At 40.4% G+C, this 21,375-nt stretch overlaps 1 protein-coding gene across 1 annotated transcript; it reads right to left on the minus strand.

Moving 5' to 3' along the window:
* Window positions 1-1,821: 1,821 nt before the first annotated feature.
* On the minus strand, window positions 1,822-20,016 carry eftud2 (elongation factor Tu GTP binding domain containing 2). Its single transcript, XM_033645779.2, has 28 exons — window positions 19,885-20,016; window positions 19,066-19,181; window positions 18,817-18,979; window positions 18,184-18,262; window positions 17,097-17,172; window positions 16,808-16,873; window positions 16,673-16,708; window positions 16,331-16,421; window positions 16,148-16,230; window positions 15,879-16,045; window positions 15,496-15,620; window positions 15,321-15,384; window positions 14,999-15,089; window positions 14,750-14,885; window positions 14,229-14,356; window positions 13,692-13,885; window positions 13,007-13,118; window positions 12,780-12,920; window positions 12,341-12,442; window positions 12,153-12,235; window positions 11,662-11,748; window positions 9,561-9,687; window positions 8,757-8,844; window positions 7,662-7,780; window positions 7,255-7,349; window positions 6,967-7,120; window positions 2,490-2,597; window positions 1,822-2,404 (listed from the first exon to the last, which is right to left on the minus strand). The coding sequence occupies exons 2-28, from the start codon at window positions 19,168-19,170 to the stop codon at window positions 2,309-2,311; spliced, it is 2,916 nt and encodes a 971-aa protein (XP_033501670.1). The 5' UTR covers window positions 19,171-19,181; window positions 19,885-20,016; the 3' UTR covers window positions 1,822-2,308.
* Window positions 20,017-21,375: the final 1,359 nt, after the last annotated feature.

Raw genomic sequence — 21,375 nt, forward strand, 5'->3', positions numbered from 1 at the left:
TTGTTCAAAGATCGTTCATAAGACCAGAGTGGATCATAGATTAGACATCATGAGAAGACGACAGAAGCTGCAGGGGATGTCTAACGTTAAGCAAGCAATTAAGGCAAAACAGCTGTCAAAGCAAATGACGTGTCTCCTTGACCTCGCCTTATCTTATGAAATTTCTGCATTCAGAAGGGGTTTCCTATCGAAATGGAAATGAAAAAGAAAGCTGAACTTAATATTTACGTACCTTTAAAAGTAGTAAAAGAATATTGAACTCCACATGCCATATAACATGACAGGGCATTAAATTACATTATCGGTAAAAATGTGATTACAATATCAATCAGGATACTTTATTATATTATCGGTCAGATTATTACATCAGTGGGTTTTATTACATTTCGATCAGGTTAAAAGCAAATTTTATTACACTTTCAGTCGTTATCACATTTTTAGGATAATAATCATTGGGTGCTAACAAGACATTAGTATCTGTTGAGGCGTCATTTTGTGATTCAAACGTTTTTGATATGGGTGTATCGTTATAAAGTATAGTCTAGCACAGTTTTTCCTCACAGCCCTGTCACATTAATTGAAAGTATCCCACCGTCATCACCATCCATTAAGCTCCGTAGGTGTGCATTTAAGTTAAGATCAAACTGGGTGTTATTTATCATTATTACATAGATACATTACAAGAACTGATATTGTCCGTATCATTTTTTATCCTTTAATTTCCTTTTCCTTAAATTTAATTTAATTTCCCTGTTAAGGGTTTTTTTGGGGGGGAGTTTTTCCTCATCTGCTGTGAGGGTCCAGGGACAGAAGGAAGTCGTATGCTGTAAAGGCTTCTGAGGCAAGTTGTAATTTGTTGTGTGTAATTTGGAGTTCATAAATAAAATAAAACTGAATTACACGACTCCATTTGGAGTTTTTTTACTGTGACAATAAATATACTAAAGATGAGCCTCACACTAATGTGATCATTTCCCTCCTAAACACAAATATGGTCTAAGACAGTGATACTTGTATTGTGGCCCTTAGGCCAAATTTGGCCCATGGGGTGGGGTGCCAGGTGACATGCTGAGCATTTTCTCATTCAGAGAAAATCAATTGATTCACATTTTTTGTACTTGTAAATATGGTACTAGAGTGCATAAAAAAATCATCAGAGAGCCTTTTTATTTTAAAACATGGCCAGGGAAGAATCTCTGGGACTCCCTGACAGGACTCTTGGCTAATTATTTATATATAAATTATTAATGTTTGTTTACTATCTGGCCCCTGGCCTCTTGTCATTTTGCAACAGTTGCCCCCGGGTATAACAAGTTGTGTATCCCTGACCTAAGCTAAGCTGGTTCACGTAACTGCAAGCAGCTGCAGAAATCATACAGCACATAAGCATCTCTCTCTCACTGCCACTTACGATCTAAAAGCGAGCAAACTTTTAATTATCAGATAACCCACATGTCAATAGTCACGTTGCTTTGGTGACAACTGTCATCTTTGACATGCTGCATCATTCCTTTTTCTTCTTATATGGCCATGTGACCCTAACCTTTGGTTCCTCTCCACCTGCCTCCAACCATCCCACAGCCTGTCCATCAGTCACCGCCCACAGAGCGTCCCAAACAGACACCAGTCACTCAAACATCAGCTCCAACATAGCACTAGTCTGCACCTACAAACAGAGAATTGAGTCCACTGCACTCAAGCTTTCCAAGTAACAATTACATACACAGTATCTCAGCTACAGAAGCCCTCAACAGCTGCGTTATTGTGAGGATGTCATAGTCAGAGATGGTTCAGATACATGAGACATCTTTCTTTGAATTATTACAAAGACTTTTTATTTAAACACACCAGATCAATAACATCCAATTTCTTCTCTTTTTTTAAAAAAAGGTTTCCAAGTTCTTATTCTACAAAAACAATGACAATTTGTACATTAAAAAATAAACATATAACAAGAAAAATGAGACACAACAAATGCCTGCAATCTTTTGACAGCTGCTTTCCAAAAGGAAAGAGCACAACTCTTCTGCAACAGAAAGACTCTAATGGTCGATCCAGGTGATCTCCCTTTGTTAAGGATCTTTAAAAGTGTTGGTTTGGGGATTTCCAGTAGGAAATGGGAGACGACGTTCTAAAAAGGCAATGAAGGTCTTCGGCGATCCAGAATAACCACTGTATATCCTAAATCTATTTTTATGAATTATGTGCAGATTATTTCCCCCAAATCCATAAAACAGTAGGATGTGCCGATGAGTGACCAGTCGAGGTTCTGGCGTTGCAGTTATGGTTTGCGGTCAGTGTTGCAGTCTCACATGGGGTAGTTAAGCACCACGTCCTGCTTGGCCAGCTCCAACAACATAGGATCGTCGAAGAACTTGCTGATACTCACATCCTCGCTCAGACCCTGCAGAACAACACGTGCGGAGATTAGTCAAATTTACCACCAACTGTGAAAAACCAAAGGATAAACAGGTAAACAAAAGGCTGACCTTGCGCCTTCGGGTCTTGATCATGAACTCTCTGGCCAGGTGGGGGGCAGGTTGAGGCTCGAGAGGCCTGATGACAATACTCTTGTCCAGAGGGTCACCTGGGACGATCTGAAAGGAAATATAAAGTCCAGTTAACCCAGAGTAGAGCTGCACAATATGTAGCTTTTCATCATATTTGCGATGTCAACTTGTGAGATACACATTGCGAAAGACTGCGATACTGCACTCAAGGATTTTTGAGTTATGCCTACCACACACTAGAAGACTAAGAAGAGACTTCTAAGAGACTTAAGTCTGACAGCCTCTAACATCTAAAGACGATTTGAGGTTTTAGTCAGTCATTATAAGATATTGCAGAGACTGGGGATCTTGCAGGGTCACTGCAACATTTCTCCTGAGAATATTTTGCCATCCTGCTCCTGGTGAAAAACAATATGCTCCTAAGTCCATTTAAGAAATATGACATATTAACAATTCCTTCATGTCTGGAAAAACACATAACTCTAGAACACCAGATAAAAGGAGTCATCTTGACACTATTCTTGTCAATTTGGCATCAACATACTCTATAAAGATAAACAGGATTTAAGTACAAACTTCACATTTTGAAATCGTCCCCTCAACTTGCCACCAGCCTCCCCTGGTTAGCTGTGCTATTTTAGTGGGGGAAGATTGTGGGAATTAGAGGCGAACCGTTTAAAATTAAGATTTCTCACTAAAATAATCTGGTTGGTGGATCAGATACAGGCTGAATTAAACATAGACTCTTGTTTACTCCACAGCTCCACCAGTTTCTCCTCTTTTTTCACAGTCCAAGAGAACCGAGATGTTCAAAATTCAACAATGCTCTCACACACTTCCCTCATATCGTGCAAGGAGCGAATGGCAGCTTTGACTGGTCAACAGAGGGAATCCACCTGAGCCTAATCTGAGAAACAATCTGACAACATGCATCAAATTTTGAGCTTTAACAAACTGAGTGGACACGTCTAATGGTGGCCCCGACCTTTCACTGAATATCTGATTCAGTTGCAGATCTGTCCCATTGTTACTGAGTCAGGAGTGTGTCCATCAACGTGATGGGAAAGGCAATGTACACACTCCTTCAGTTTGTGACCAGTGCAGTGTTAGCAGGTTGAGCAACAAGAAGCAAGTGTTCACAGGCTTTTAAAATGATTCACTAAATCCATTATCTTATGGAGCTCATAGTAAGACCTTCACAATATGATTTCAATGTCATGGATACATGATACATCCCCTCCTGAACACAAAGAGAGGAGGGAAAGGAAGAGAGGGAAGGCTGGATCTGGAAAAGGTAGGGTAGAGTGGACTAAATAAGACGTTCCCGGCCTCAGGGAAAGATTACACGGGAGGAAAAGGAAAAAAATAATCAATGGAGTGGCTGAAGCCCAATCAACAGATGGATGGGAGCTGCTAACAACAGTAACTCAACAATGTGCTGTTTGCATGCCAATACTGGCAGTACATAATCAAACTAATGAGGGAGGCACACATAGCCTCTTGAGTTTAATGGGGTAAACAACACAGTTCAGGGACTCCCTTGTCATTCCTGTTTTCTAGGGCAGTTTAATCAATATGTGCCAACGGGAATAACATCTGTTGAAGCCCAGAGCAGAGGAGGACATTCAGAGTGTTGATTGTGTCAGATACAAACTCTGTATTTGACGTTTAAAAGGTAATTTGGGGCGGTAATTGGTATCGGACCCCAGGGGTGTCTTCTGGGAACAGGGCATTTTGTGTTCAGGACTGACAACCTAGGACGAGAGGATGCGGTAATAAATCATCACACTGGGCCGCATAAGTGGAACGGTATATTTCAGCAAAATTTCAGGAATAATCCCAGGGGAAATCTGATTTCATAACTGTTTGGTGCTCTGCCTCATATTTAGTTTACAAAGCAAGTTGTGTGTCATGATTTGCACTCTGAAAATCCCCTGACACAACTACAATAACAGATATTAAATAATACATTCTGGCCTAAACCATTACTGTAAACGGTGTGGAAATAGAGGCTTGATCAAATGTCAAGAGTGGTTTTCATGTATTCTGTATGGTCCCAAAGGATCACTCCATAATACATCTTTTTTCCAGTGCTTAGACAGGCCTGTAAATAAATAATTCATGTCTAGTATCTTGTCTAACACTTGCATTTTCACCTCAAGGGGATAAAACATTAAATATTTGTACTGAGGAAAACCTTTTTTCTTCCAGACGAATGACTTTGCTGTTAAGTATTAATCCTCCCTAAGTGGAGTTAATTTTCACTGACACAGCTCCACAGAGTGCAGACACAAACACACGTCAGACATGGCAGGCATGGACACAGACAGCTACATTATACTTAAACTTAATGACTCAACACTCCACATCACAATGAATTTAGCCAGAGTGGCAGACATGTGCACAAGGTTGGTCACTCTGCTGCACAAGCTGCCTCAGTTTTTGCGTGTGTGAGAGTCGGTGCATGTGAGCAAGTAAACATGTGATGGTGTTTGTGCATGTAAGGATGTGTACGGGTGACAGAGGGACACCAAATTAAGATATCAGATTTGTCATTTGAACAGAGCTGTTTTAAATCTAAAAACAAATATGCCATGTTCACCGTGCTATTTATTAGGGCTGACCCAAAAAATGTGAAGCTTCGAAGCTTCGTTCGACGGCACGGGATTCAATTGTGAAAAAAAAAAAAAAAAACCCACTGAAGCTTTGGCGCTTTTTTCCCATTTTTTTTTGGGGAGGCCTTAAATGCAACACTAACCCCGACCAGTCCAATACTGACAACGAGCGCACTCAGAGCTGGCAGACATGTCCAAGAGGTCATCAGATGTGTGGTTGCGCTTTAAAATATGCCCCAACAGCCCCCAGAAAGCAGAGTGCCAGATTTGCCAAAAGCAAATGGCATATCACAACTCAACAACGAATTTGGGAAATCACTTGAAAAACGTAAGTAGTAACTAGTAGGCCTAATATGCATTTTCCAGTTCCACCGGTCCGCTCTGAGTCGTTGCGCATCTATTTGATTGTGCTGCAGTGTGCGCCGAGGGTTTTAATTTAGTGTTCAATCAAAAGTTAAACACTACTTATCACCGACCATTAGTGTTTTTTCGTTTGTGAATATTTTTTATCTTAATTCTAGTGTTGGAAGAAACTACGTTTTCATAATTTTTTTTTTCTCTCCACCCCGCCTACTTGCATGAGTCTCAAATAAAATAAAATAACACTTTAAAGACAACACAGCGTACCTTACAGGTAGCCTGAGAAGCACATAGTCTGATTGCGAACGCCTGCCAACTGGACAACAAATCTGTCATTTGTAGTTTTAACCTCCAACAACGTCTTTCCTTCGCTCCCTAAAAACACCAGCAAACCTCACAGCTCCCAGGCCGTCCATCCTGGGGAGCCAACTGGAGCACACCAGCCAGAGTGTGGAGGTAACTGCTGTGTTCCCGGAGCTTTGCTAAGCTTGTCTATTAGTCATAAGTGCCACCAGTCTGAAACTGAGTAATTATGGGCTCTTAATTGTGGGTCAAATAGATTTAACATATATTTTCTTGTATATAAACAAGTGTTATGACTTTTAAAAAAAAGTTAAAATATTTCTTTCATATTTCAGTGTCTGAATATTCTCAACAACTTTAACTGCTCCGTGAAAGGACGTACTTGCATTATTATGCAATTGTATTATTTTAATTATATCAGTGGCATAAAATGTTCTCAAAATGACAATGATGTCATTTATTGCAAGTATTTCTGGGACACTACATCGTCCAACAAAAGTAGTTAACATGACAGACCCTCTCGACATTGTTTTCAAGTCTGCCTAAAAACATTTCTCCCATGACAATATGCAAAACTGAAAGAGTTATCAGTTGCTGTGATCATCCTCCTCTTCAAACTGGCCTTTCTAAAGTGTCCCTAGTGGAAGAGATGGGGGACAAAATCCATATTCCTTTTTTGTGCAACGATGCATTTCAAAGTTAAGTTACTTTGAAGCTCATATGAGGCTCCAGCAGCCGTTAGTCAAACCAAGTGGGTATTATTCTTTTAAAGTGAGTTCTTTTAGTGCAAATTTCCCCCAATTTGTTTCCCAGGACAGCGTTTCCTTGCTGAGCTGCATTTCAATGATAGCAAAGGGATTTAGAGAGAATTAAATACCCATTTGTTTTGTCTGATGTGGCTCATATTAGCTTAAAATTTAGATGTATATATACACAGAGCAAGGACTGTGGATTTTGTCCTCCATCACTTCCACTAAAATCACATTAGGAAGCGATCTCGTCACGGCCAGATGATTACAGCGACCATTAACTCTGGAAATGTACGTATGGCTTAATAGCTGGAGAATTAGTACAACCAACTGTTCATCATCAGTAGTGGATGGAAACACGCATTTATCTGCATTTTATTTAGCTTATTTTCTGTGTTGTGTTCATTTGAAGAAAAGCTGTTTATTTACCTGCCAGTGGTGGAACACAGACAGAGCAAATGCCTGCCCCTGTGTATGTGTGCGAAGGTCTGTCTCAAAGCCGAAGGAGTCGATGGCTGGGATGAAAGCTTTAATGGTGTACAGAGGAGACCCTGGAATAGGTGCATCCTGAGTGACGTGACCCCTGTTAGATGACAATCACAGGATTACATTTTTAAAAACTCAAATATCTGTATTTCAGTATTAGCGAATGTTATCAATACATTACATTTCTGCTTGGGCTGACACTTGTTTTAAGGATATAGAGAGTATACCAACCTCCTTCGAGCCAGCACTGTGTAGACGGCAGATACACAATCAGCTGGAGCCTGGACCTCAACGAAGTAATAGGGCTCCATCAACCTTGGAGTGGCCTGCGACACAAGGGAGACCATACATTAGAGGCAGGACAAAAGCCTGGATAAAAAAGAACAGTATGGCCAGCCCATGTATAGCTGACCTATGGATTTATGATGAAGGGCAGCGAAAGAGCCAAAGGAGATGAGGAAAGAAGCCAAAATTGTTAAAGAGTGATGTATCGCTCTACAATTAAAAAGAACGCACGTCAGCAGAATCCGAACCGTAATCACAGTAATGGAACATTAAAGAAAGTGAAGATGAAAATGAAGTCTGGAGAAGTTAATGGCAGACGAGGAGAAGAATAGGCTTAGGGAGGATGATCTCACCATAAGGAAAGCAGAGTACACCACTCTCCTGGCTGTGGGGATGACCTGGCCTCCTCCTCTGTGGAGAGGCTCCTGAGCAATCACCGCGTCAAGGATCTTAAACTTGACATTCCTGATGGCTGAGGGCAGCAGAGAGACTGAGTTATGGTAACAGAACACTGATGAGGAAAAAATATTTCCTTATGCACACTGCATAATGTTCCCAACCAGGGATTAATATTTTTCCCTGTCCCGGGAGCAGGAGCACACCGTCCCTGAAATCCCAGGAAGTGGATTTATTTTTAAGGTACCTTCACATATAACAAGCAACACTAAATGCAACAAAGAGAAATATGCATAAACCTGTGAGCTCCCTATCTGTCCGCTTCTGTCTATTATTTAATGGTATTAACAATTATTTAGGCAAAAGAAAACAATTTATGTTAATCAACATTAGAATTGACATTACACAGATTTCACATGCAGCTTGAACTTCTCTACATCTGCGAGAAATATGAAATGCCAAGTTCATTGCCTGTAATCTGTCTGCTGAAAACAGCCTCATGGAAGTAATATTTGTATATTATAATAATAGTTTTCATTGTAAAAACAAATTCTTTAAAGCGGATAATTTAGCATTTAAAAAGTCTTCCGATTAAGATGAGATAGATTCTGTATTGTGCTCTTCATTATTCAATCCTTTGGAGTATTTTCACGCAAAGCTGGTGCATACATTGTGTTGTGTTGGCATAATTAAGATAAAAGAGCCTATAACAGATGTCTCTGTTTGGCCAAATGGAAGGTCCCGTTGTGCTGCTGAGTTGAGAATCCCCAGAACCGCATCCACAGAGGAGAACATATCATTATATAGGGCTGATTTGTATACTTTGTACACATAAGCCTAATTGGTTTACACCTAGAACGTAACTAGTCCTTCCCATTATCCTGTTATTTTTCACATAAAGGGGAACAATTTGGATGTGTATTCCCAGGAGTCCTGTTTCACTGAATTAATTCCTAGTCCCAACGCTAGAAGAGGAAATTCCACAGAAAACAAAGGTTTATTCCTAAAACCAGCATGTTTCAGGGGTGAAAAAGAAAGAGGAGAGAACTTACGCTCGTCACACAGAGGTCCCTCTCTGGTGCCCCACTGGAAGCCCTGAACGATGCTGTCTTTGACTGAGCCGAGCAGCGCCTTGTCCACCTGAAGAGAAAAAGACAACAAACAAGAGTTACGCTTGTTCTCTGATGGGATGTGTTATCAAGCAAAACCTTATAGACTTCAGTAGCTTTGTGTAATTATTATCCTGATTTACAGATGTAAATAAATGTATGGTGTAAATATTAAAGTGTGAATGAACAAATTTGAAAAGTACTGATTCTCACTTTCTCGTCATTTAGGGATTTTTGCTTTTTTTTGGCATCTCAAAGTCAAATGTTTCATGATTGATGTTTGACTGGTAACAATGTCCTAGTTGGTGTTAATGCTATATAAATTAGCAATAATTTAATAATGGTCATCTGGGTTATAGATTCAAAGAAATGCATAGCTTTAGATTAGAAATGACAACTCAACCAACTAGTCAAGGTTTTATGACTACGACTCTATGACTATGATTACTTTAACAAGCAAAGCTGACAAATATTTACTGGATCCAGCTTCTCGTGGTTGAGGATTTGCTGTTTCTTCTGTTTGTAAATTTAATATTTTGGGGGTTTGAATTGTTGGTCTGATAAAATTTGAGTGTATGACTTTAGACTCTGGGATATTATATTTTAAAACACAAACTAAAATCAAAATAATTTTTAGTCAGCTATATATGGCTCTAAACATTTGAAGTAAGCACTATGCAGCAATTAATGTGTATTTTCTAAACCTACTTAGCTGTAATTCACCTGCCTGGCTCATATAAGACTCACCTCAGAGGGCAGTGTGTCATCTACAAGGATGTTTGGCCCCGTGGTGTCTGGTCCAAAGGCCCAGATGGACCTGGCGGCCAGCAGATCCCAATCGTACTTCGTCTGGAAAAACTCTCCCAGCTTCTTCCTGCCGGGAGGAAACAGAACAGCCACTGGTTGAAATCAGCTCTGCACGTTGTGTCAGTGGGGACATTAAGGAGATTGGTTGATCGGGGGCAGAGGGGTTAATGGAAGAGGAGGAGTAGAGCGAAGGTTTAGCTTAATGGTGTGTGAAGTATGTCACTTCTTTGGCATTGCTACTCCATGCTGGCACCGCTGGGTCCAGATGGCCTAACAGATGAGCCGAGGACTGACAGGAAGTCACTCTCGAACAGAACACACACACACACACACACACACACACACACACACACACACACACACACACACTCATGCATGCTCATCATGTCACAGAGACGGGAAAATTCATGTATGCTTTTAGTGCATGATTCAATTACTGTGAGTGAACTGATCAATATACGGAGGAGGATTTTTAACACACATACACTTGTCACAAAGTACAGAAGGCTGTCCTTTACTTAAATACTTAAACACAGAAATGTCCTATTGTATATATTTTAAACAATTATAAACAATTTTTAAACAAAGATATACACCAATCAGCCAAAACATTAAAATCACTGAGAGATGAAGTGAACAACATTCATCATCTTGATACAATGCAACGTTTGCCTGGGAAACCTTGGGTCCTGGCATTCATATGGATGCCGCTGAACACTTAGCACCCAACTAAATACCACTGCAGACCAAGTACAGCACTCCCTGATGGCAGTGCCCTCCAGGAGGACAATGCACGATGCTACACCACAAAAAGTGCTCCAAAATTACACAAGGAACGGGACAGAGAGCTCAAGGCGTCGACCTGGCCTCCAAACTCCCCAAATCCCAACCATTGGAACATGCTAGTACCCCACTTTGAAACCCACATGACTCAAAGGATCCGCTGCCAACACCCTGGTGCCAGACACAACAGGACACCTCCTGAGGTTCTGCGTTCATGCCTTGACAGGTCCGTTCAAAGTCCAATCGAAGGAGGCCCCACTGTGGATCAGACTTGGCTCTGGGATACTGGCATACCCCACGGATACTTGATCAGATTGGGAACTTTAGAATTTAGAGGCCGGGTGGATGCCTTCAGCTCTTTGTCACATTCCTGGGGCCATTCCTGAGAGGTTTTCTACAATGTGGCATGGTAAACTGTCCTGCTGAGGGGGACACTGCCATCAGGGAGTGCTGTTGCCATAAGAGGGCGTACTCAGTCTGCAACAATATTTGGGCAGGCAGGTGGTGTGTGTCAAGTGGTCAAGTGGCATCCTCATAAATGCCACGACTCAAAGTTTCCAAGACACACATTGCATTTCAATGAGATGATCAATGTTACATATATCAGAAATGAACGTTGCTTTTATATTAAGCATTAGGTTCTAGTGCCACTTTCAAACTGACATGGTGAAGCACATGTACTCTATTGTTGTCACATTGTACTGCAGTTCTGAAAGTTTTCAAAACTCTGAAATAAAATGGGATCTAAATGAAATAAAACAACACACCGGACTGATTTAAAGCAGTTATCAAATAGCAACAAATGGCTGTCACTTCCAATTTAAAAATGAAAATTGATGGTATGAACACTAGACAGTGCACACCTCTTACCTCCCATGCATGATGGCTTGTAGAAAACTGGGTAACACACCTATATATTTATATATATTCTGGAGGAATATGAGGCACAAATCCAATAACTGCACTTTTTAAATGACAATTTCAGCCCTGGGCATTTCTGTATCTCTCTACCTTCTTCAATGACAGCATTAAATTAAAGAAGCAATCATCATTGGTACGTGTCGGTTCATTTATCCCCACTAACCGAGAGAATAATCAGAATGAATGATTGGTCAGTATGGCTCCGTCATATGGAGAAATTAATAAGGCTACTACCATATCAGACTGAAATGGGGAACATCTACAGATATGTCTAACATGAAGGGCACATTATATCATTTCAGTTAATTAGGAGATGGTGATATCTTCTTCATCGTACCTGTTCCATGTGATCTGCACCACTTCGTTCTCGATGTCCTCAGCCAGCCCCTTCTCCAAGGGCTCAGCAATCATGGTGATCTTATTCCTGTCAATCACATCACACAGCTGTCAATCACTCACTCTGGGTTAGGGAGACACTCCGCCAAAGGGAAGGACTAACTCTGACAATGACTCCAACAGTGCACAAACCGAACTCCCCAAAAAGAAATGCATCATCCAACAGTCTTGATATCAATTCATGTACGAGTTTTAGAAACGTTAAGAGAATATTATGAACTCTATGAACTCTGCAGTTGAACGTCTGCCAGTTTCTACGTTGGTATTTTTGCTTATTGTGATGTCATTTCTTGGAGTATCTTCAAATGTTTCATGTCCTTGAAATCTGTACAACCAAAGCTAAAAGGCTATGTAATTTAATAAACTATACTAGTCCCACTCATGTCACTGTATGTGAGAATAAGACCCAAAGACAGTATGTTTGATACGCACTTTTTGTTGGGCGTTTCAGCGAAGCACTTCAGTGATGATGTCTCCACCACCGTTTCACAGAAGGTCACAACAGGATCAGCAACCTGTGGACAAACACGAGCAGAATTACACAAAGAAAATAAAGGCTCCACTCCTGTGTGGTACCTTCAAGTTCTGGCTGTTTTCTTGAAAGCAGTGAGAACAATTACTTTGATGTCGATCTCAGAGTACATCTTGCGCAGGTCGTGCATGACACAGTCGAGGTAGAGCTCTCCTGTCCCTAAGATAACATGCTCTCCAGACTCCTCCACCTGAAAAATAAAGACATGCACACACAATTATGATTTGAACAATTTATTAACTACATAGCTATTGTTGAGATCAGTTTGTAGTTTTCATATTTGCCCTTACTTTATGGTCCCCAGTTTTATTTTCAGATTGAAAACAATTTCAGGAGGCTATAAAGCTGGTCAGTTGTGCAACTTAAAGTGTGTAAAGTCTTATCTCTTTTATTAACAGGTTATTTAGTAGTTTATTCAGCTTGTGTCGCAGGGAGTGAAATTCCCAAATAGTGCAAGCCTAACAGCCTTTTCTAATCTTGCTACAAGGCACTACTGGACCCACTACTGTACTTGTATGTTGATTTACCTTTGTGGTGAGAGACGGATAGCTCTTGTTGACCTTCCTCAGCCCGTCCAACATCTTCGGTAGCTCTGAGGGGTTGACGGGCTCCACTGCAATCTTTATAACTGACGCTGTGTTGAACTTAAGTGGCCTAAAAATCTGAGCCTGTCAGAGAGAGTAAAAAATGTCAACTGTGCTGTTTCTCATACAGTATTTAAAGATTTCGATGGTATTTCTGTCTGATGTCTCACTTCTTCATTCCCTCTGGGCTCTGTGATCGTAGCGGTCTTGACGATCGGCTGGTCACAACCTTCGATGAGAACCCAGTTGCCAGCAGGCACTCGGTTCACTTCAATTTGGTATCTGAAAATGTGTATGAAAAAGTAGGAATGCCACAGTGACAAAATTTTTCCTCCAGTTAAAAAACTCATGACAACAATGGTGTTACCGATTACTCCGGGCATTAAGATATTTGGTGATGATGGCTTATATCTGTAAAGCACTGTATTAAGTAACTGTTAATGTAAATTAAACATTTCCTACTGCTGCAGCTTCAATTTAAAAGCATTTAACAGGTGAAAAATGCATCTATAAAACAAGACAACGGACATTTTTGACATCCTCTGCCACCATCTTGTCCGTCAACTCTCTCACGTGAGAAGTAATTTCTGTCTCCAGCTACTCTGTGCTGCGACTCTGCTGCTGCTGCTGATGTAAGAAGCCGACATGGGAAGCTTATTATCATTGCATCTGTCCGAACTAAAAAGTGAGACAACGGTGGGGACACTGGGCAAGTAATGTAATTGGTGTGTGTCCAAACACAGGGTAACGCCGATAACACCAACTGCTGCAGCAAACCTAAAGACTAGTGATATTTATTTCATATAATTATTGATTTTTTTGACTTCACAAACTTAGGAAACCTGCTCAGCGTACCTGGCAACTGAGATCCAGAGACGGCCCACAGTGCAGACCTGAGAGTCCTCCTCATCTTCAAGGGTGTAGTTCTCTCCTAAGACCTTGACAGGCTGGCCTGCCTGAATGGTCCCGCTCAGCACCCTGCCAAACGCATGGAACTGAACTCCGTCCTCTGTGCTGTACATCTTAGTGGTGTGGCACATCAAAGGACCCTGCAGGCAGGAGACACGAGGTGAGCAGGAAGGAGGGATAAGAGAGAGACAGAAAATAGGGCAGGAAAGTCTTACCACTGGAATGTAACTTTCTCCAGCAAAAGGCAGTAAGACTTTAAAAGGGAACTCAGAAAACTGTGATTAATGTCTGGCTTTGTCTTAAATTGGCTTAATTAACAGCTTGTTTATTTCAAGACAATTAAAACAGCCTGTTGGCTTAATCTGTAAGAGCAGCCAGGATGACACTATCGACTAGACTAGAAACAGATTGCAGCTATTTGCACTATCTGCTTCTAACCAGCCAATAAATAGGAGACTCCTGCTCTGCTTCCATTATACTCACATCAGGGTCGCACTCTGCCATGTTCTCCCCCAGGTCTGAGTCCAGTCCTCCCGTGTATGTGTGCTCTATCTTGTTCCTAGCACCCTCCTGTGGTGAGGGGATGTGCTGTACACACATGTCCACAAAGCCTGTAGGGAAAAGATTCATGCTTGACTTTACATGGGCTCTTATACTTCACTAATAATCAGAATATAGCCCAACCTACTAAAAATGCCTCATGTAAACGTCTGTGTGTTCATAAAGTCAAAAATATTTAGCGCTCTACCAGTGCTCCGTTCTTAAGGAAGGGCTCTCAATAATAAATGTTTTCTTTGATTTTGAAACAGTAGGCCTATAAAACATTGTTGTTACAGGCTGAATTGTGGAGTCACTGGACATAACAACCATCTATAGTTACCAGTAGCTTTCATATGAAAAACATTAGTAAAATGTAGCATCTACCAATGCTGAAAAACATCAAAAATGCTGAAACAGTAACACAAACAAAACCAAAAAGACAGATAAATGAAATAAGGCCATACCAGTGAACTCTCCAAAGAAGCGGTTACAGACGAGCCTCAGCAGGGGTCTGATGTTCAGCTTCAGCTCCTCTTTAGTCAGGTGGATCCCCAGCTCATCCAGAACTCGGGGGAGAGATGTGTCCACATCCCCAACCACCTGCACACAAAGAGGATTTGGGTGAAGATTACACACTCAGACAGCGTGTGATGGGGCCTGAAAGTGTTGAGCTAGCTGTGATGCCTTATTGCACACAATGTATGTTGTCCAACCTGTGAGAGGATCTTGTAGAGAGGCTCCAGGACAAATTCCACAAAGCTGCGCTGAGAGTTACTGCTGGGAGCTTTCTTTGTAAACTTGCGACTGAAGAGGAGAAAAAGAAAATGACAGATACAGGCAGACATATGAGGTTGGAGCTTTAATTGAAAACCTGTACAACATTTTTGCATTTTCTGAATTTCTTTCTAAAGCATGGAACAGGAGGAGAAGACACAAAAATGAAATACTCACTCCTTAAATACCATAAGAAAGTGTTTAAAGAGGAAGATGGCATTAAACATTAGCATTCTGTTAAAATACAAATGAGTTACTCACGTTTTGGGGTTAAAATAAATGTCTCCCCAAAGCCTCTTGGCAAACTCATTATAATTGATGTCACCTGAAAACACAAGGAGGAGTTAGTTCATACCTTACTGACTGCACTGGGCATGAGGTGAGAAAATGATGTGTCTGTTCATTGTTTATGAGAGCATGTGCTGAGTAATCTTACCGTAGGTGTCTGAGTAGATCTTTGCAAAGGACCCCAGGGTGAAACAGATGCTGTACTGAGAGCTGGCGAAGCACACATTTCCAAGGAGAGGAGACACCACTAAGTTCTCGTCTGTGGAGTATGTACTGAGAAGGAAGGGAAATGACCAATATGAGGTGTCGGATTTTGTCACTAAAGACAAAAGTTCCTCCCATTTTAAAGATATTTATTATTCCTGTGAGCATTTTAAGGATTAACAATGTCAGAAAACATTTAAAGCTCTCTACGTTAACATTGCAGTAACCACAAAATATCTTATTTTCCCCCACCAATATGAAGCTCTTTGTCACATGAAGCCATCCCTGCTCTGCAGACACTGTGTTGTCATGGGTTTCAAGTATTACCTGAGCAAACCGTTGACCTCATCCACAATGTGGCGAAGTTTATAATAAGCATCTGTGGGAGGCAATTTGAGCTCCACGATGAGTCGGTCCACCTTGTTGATGCAGATGGTGATGGCCATACGCTCCTGAACCGCATGTTTGATCAGACGCTCTGTGTTCAGCATCACCTGGGCAGAGAAACACAAGCGTTTAAGAAATATGGAAGGTTGAAGACTGTCGACATATGTGCAGAAAAAGGGGAGGATTGGGAGAAAACCAAAAAGACTCACTCCTTCTGCTGCGTCTATGAAAAGGACAACACCATCTGAGATCCGGATGCTCGACGTGACCTCATCAGAGAAGTTCACATGGCCTTTGAGGGAGACACAATGTTTTATATAACTTCTGCTATAATGCAGCAAAACCCGAAGCACACATTCAGAAAACAAAGTATCCAGTCGCTCCCACAATACCTGGTGTATCCATGATGTTGAAAAGGTAAGATTTGCCTCTGGAGTCTGGCAGGACCATTGTGACAGGGGTGCTCTTGATACCAACTCCTCTCTTTGGACAAAGCACAAGACAAAAATCACTCTTGCAGCAAATCTATTTTCTTTAAATTATTTTTTCTGGCTACAAGGTTCTGAAATCTCACCTCTTTAAAAGACTAAGTCAAGCTGTCCAGCCAAACTATATTTTTTGTGGATCATATTTTCATGTTTTCAATTCCTTGCCAATTTTATATGTGGTAACTGAATGTATTTTAGGATACAATAAAGTGTTAGTATTACACTACAGTTCAACCAAACACTCACCTCCTGTTCTGTAAAGAGGATGTCTGTGTATCGGAGCTGAAAAAGTCATAATTCAATGTTAGTTTTTCCAGTCATATACATAAGCTAAGTGTAACAAACAGCAAAAATGTGTTTATTGTAACAGTCAACACTCACGTCCACATCATCTCTCTTCCTGATTTCTGGGTGCGTCTGTTCAATCAGGCAGTCCACGAAACAGGTCTGAACGGGGAAAAAAAGAAATTCATTAGATCTCCGTGAGTCACTGCCGAGTATAAAGTGCAGCCATGTTATTAGCATATGCTCCACAACATTCCTGTCCTTCTGAAATTTTCATCTCAGGAGCACATGTGCTGTTTGGCAAAATGCCACCCAAGAGCCCTGAGCAGAAAAACACAGCTAAAAGATAAACTGAGCCAGAGGCAGCTGTAAGGCAGACTCTAACCTTGCCGTGGTGAAGGTGACCACACAGTGTGACGTTACGGATTAGCTCAGGACCGTCCATCAGATCTGCAAGGAATCTGACAAGAGAGAGGAGAGATATCACAGCTTGAAAGACACACAGCAAACACGTGTAAATGGAAGATATGTGCTGAGAAATACACAAGATCAGAAGAGAGGCGTGCTGTTGTCTGGACAAAACAAAAGGACATAATGGTCATATTTTTTTTAGATTAAGGGCTTGGGGATATGGACAAAAATTCTTATCTCAGTATGTTCAGGCTAAATGGCGATACACCATATATATCTTGGTATTTACTGCAAAATGGGCCACACGTTGAGCTGCAAGTCGAAGCCACACCTGAGATAAGGATTTGTTTCCCCTGTTTGAAAATATACAGCTGCACAACATGTAAATGAAAATTTAAATTAAATAAACAGCAGCGCTGTACGTTAACTTTTTAAACCTAGCACTGTAGCTACAAAGGTTTGCAGCACAGGGCACAAAACTATCATAAGTATAAAAGTATCAAAAGGCCTAAATCCATTGTACTTTAAATAATTAACAATTTCTGTGGGGGGAGATAAAAAGTCATTTTCCATGACCTTTCAAATGAATCTAGTGCTGGAAAATGATTTAAACATTTTTATTTAATAAGGCTTTCAATCTTATTTATGCACAGAGCATCAACAGAGAGGCCGATGGAGGGAAGGAGCGAGAGACACTTTGTCTGCATTATATACGTCTTGTATATTAAATGTCTGTGTTGTCACTGCATTTATTGAAACACATCTGTCTCCTGCATCCAGGCGCTGTCTCAACGCTACAAGAACTGTGATGCGCTAAGATCCACCTCACACACACGCAGCCAGCACTATATTACACGTGCTGCTGCGGTAATTTTATTCATCTCACAGAGTAACAGCAATGTGTCTCTCTGAGAACTTGTGCGTGACTGAGTGGGGCAGAGCTGTGTGGAGAGTGTGATAAAGGAGAGATGCATACTGGCATTGCTTTCGGAAAAGTGGAAATCTATATCTTGCATGAAAATATATTGACATATTGCTCAGCCCTGGTGAAGATGACTTACTCCATATCGTAAACAGTGGCAGGCAACTCCTGCTCCATCAGGGTGAACTGCTTGTTCTTCACAGGCTTGATGATGGGCTCTAGATAGAAAAGAAGAACATTGTTATTATTTGCATGTTTATCTGAACAGCATATGAGTTATTAGCATCTATCACGCCTGATATAAATATGTAACAGCATATGGATTAAGTAACCAAATACTATGCGCATTAGAGCTGCAACAATTAGTTGATTACTCAATTAGCCAATCAACAGACAATTAGCTGGCAACTATTCTGATAACTGAATAATTGTTACAGTTTTTCTTTTTTAGCAAACCAGCCAAAGTTTTGATGGTACCTCTTCACCTTGAGAAGTTTGTTCTTTTCCTTGTCATGTACGATAATAAACCAAATAGCTTTGGATTTTTGGACTGCTGGTCTGATAAAACAAACCATTTCAAGACGTCACTTTGGGCTCTGGGAAATTACGGCATGTGTTTTACATAATGTTCTGACATTTTATTGACAGAATGATTCATTGAGACAATAATGGACAAATAAATCAATAATACAAAAAAGAAAAACATTAGGTGCAGGTAGCCTTGATGTGTATCCTCGACATTCTTAAACGTACACTGTTCTTTGTATCTAACCTGTGAGAGGCTGTGTGTCTTCCTCTTGGACAATAGTTTCCACTTCAGGCCCATAAACCTCCTCTGCTGTAGGATAGTACTTCTTGTCCTCATGCAGGACCACCTCCATACCGGGGACATCCTCATCGGCATCAGCAGGCTCATCATCATCATCTTCATCACCCTGCAAGAGAACAGAGTTAGATTTCCACATACTGCATAAACAAACTAAAGTACTGCATAACTGTTTACACTGATTTTGAAGCGTACCTCGTCGACATCCCTGTCCTCTGCATCCAGATCATCTTCATCATCGTCAGAGTCCAGCTCTGGACCAATATAGTTTCCAAACTCGTCATACAGATCAGCCTCCATCTCGTAGAGAACTGAAAGAGAGGGTCATGTGTTACTAAATGTTAGAGAGTTTGTTTTTTGGTAAAGCCACTATGTGAATGAGATCCAATAGTAACACAACATGGTGCGACATGAATGAAGATTAACGTTAAGTAGCAAATACTAGCTTTCTCTGTGGAGAGAGGACGTAACAGGATACAACTAGACATGTATCAAATTAAATAAGCTTACAGCCAGTTTTCATTGACATGACGTTAACTAAACATTAAGTGTAGCTGTGTGAGGCAATGAATATCAATAATTTAGTCATGTTCACATCTCCGTAGTGATGGTAGTATGTCCTGTAATGTGAATTAGCTTTGCTTGTGTTTCAAAAGCCACTGATAACTACCATTAGCTTACCATTAGGCACCTCTGGCTGCCACCACAACCAATGCTAACTTTGCACGTAGCATAGCATGCACCGCCAGTTTAGATATCTGTTCATCAAACATATACTAGCTTTACGTCAGCAAAACCATTAAACTGAACTTTGGATTTAGTGAGAAGTTGTCGATAACTACACACTTCTCTTTTTCTTGTGTTTGCAACACTATTAGTGAGCCAAAAACTAGCATGCTAATCGGCTAACAGGTAAAGAAATGAATGACTTAACGGCGACGTTTCTGTTACGTTGCTATTTACCGTTAGCTTGCAACACTTCACTAAAATAAGGAGGCAGCAAAACCAATTTACCTGTGTTCCGTTAAACTGCGGTGAGCAAAAACTGGTTTCAAAACAAGATAAAAGTTGTGTATGTATTCAGAAGATAAATAATTTCCCAAATAGCGCCATGCGCATGAGATACTCCTTCCGGCTTTCTTCTTCTACTGATCTCTGAGAGCGGTGAGCGTTCAAAGTTACGCTCACTATCGCCCCCAGACGACTTCGACACGTAATCGACCTTTTCAAAGCACAATCATTGTGGAAGGTTATATCGCCGCATCGCTCAAGATTACGTTACTTGTTTCTTAAACCAAACCTATATATCTCCATAGTCACTGCAGCAAATTATGAAGTTTTATTTTTAATTGCTTGACATTCTTGCAATGTTGATGGCTGACGTGAGTGCCATTAGTGCCCTCTAGTGGTCATGGTCCGCAACTACTACTCGGTATGTTGTGAATGTTTTGTTTCTAAATTCATCGCAAGATTAAGAGTATGACTCCCTGAATTTCACTGCACGTAAAACCATGTAACAAACTGTTGAATCTTGACACTATTTTATAACCACTGACTGTTGGTGATAGGCATTAAATAAATAGGCCTAGTAGACACAACAGCTTGCTGTATCTTAAGGTGAAGACTCATTTGTAATGTGACATCCATCAACTCCAGTTGGTCATAAAATAAATGTACTTGAAAAAAATGGCCCCTCTCTCTCGCAACCTCTCTCTCCCTCTCTTTGTCTGTGTATTTAGGGAACAAGATCATTACTTAATAAAATTCAATCAGATGTATACCGAATAAGGCCTGTATAATAGATTTATAATGGGCATTTATAACTGACATTTAAATTAGTTCAGCTGAATGAATCCTCCATGGCTGTCCACTACAAAATGTGCACACTGCATGCACTGACAGGAATTTCTGTGTCTGTTGAAACTGAAATTCAGATCTGCCCTGGAATGCATTGTTGAGATGCTGTGTAATAAATGTGGGATGCTTTGTATTCATATTTGCAGATCTTAATTTATACTAATATTTAAGGAAGTGTAGATTCTTCAGAAAATAATTTTTCCCCTGAAGTCTTTGCTCATTAAACTGTGCAATTTTCATTGCTTTTTTTTTCTTCATTTTTTTTTGTATTGGTTGAACTATATATTTATATGTATATATGCTGTATATTTTCTATTTTTTAATCTCTATTTTTTTTAATCTAAGTATAAACTGTCACCCTTCAGTTTCAATTTCAATTTCCTAAGTGTGGACTCAATAATGTTTATCTTATCTTATCTTATCTTATCTTAACTCAGTGCTAAATGCAATAAAGCATGATTTCCTTTCTAAGAATTTACATTTATGAATATGAAATTTGACCATTATAATAATGAGTTCACGAGTGCTCTTCTATGTATTATTTACTAGGAAACCAAACAACAAATTCCTCAAACAAATTCTCATCAATATTCTCAGTAGTAAAAGCACACTCGGGCAGTGCAAAAATAAATACCCAACAGTCTCTGG

This window comes from Epinephelus lanceolatus, chromosome 18, assembly GCF_041903045.1.
Source record: "Epinephelus lanceolatus isolate andai-2023 chromosome 18, ASM4190304v1, whole genome shotgun sequence".
Classification (NCBI taxonomy): domain Eukaryota; kingdom Metazoa; phylum Chordata; class Actinopteri; order Perciformes; family Serranidae; genus Epinephelus; species Epinephelus lanceolatus.

Excerpts from the sequence above, each read along its gene's own strand:
- eftud2 (XM_033645779.2), bottom strand. The coding sequence starts at position 19,170 with ATGGAGGCTGATCTGTATGACGAGTTTGGAAACTATATTGGTCCAGAG. Across the intron at positions 16,874-17,096 it reads GTCACCTTCACCACGGCAAG|ACCTGTTTCGTGGACTGCCT; the intron begins GTTAGAGTCTGC and ends TTCCCCGTTCAG. Across the intron at positions 2,405-2,489 it reads TCAAGACCCGAAGGCGCAAG|GGTCTGAGCGAGGATGTGAG; the intron begins GTCAGCCTTTTG and ends GTTGTTCTGCAG.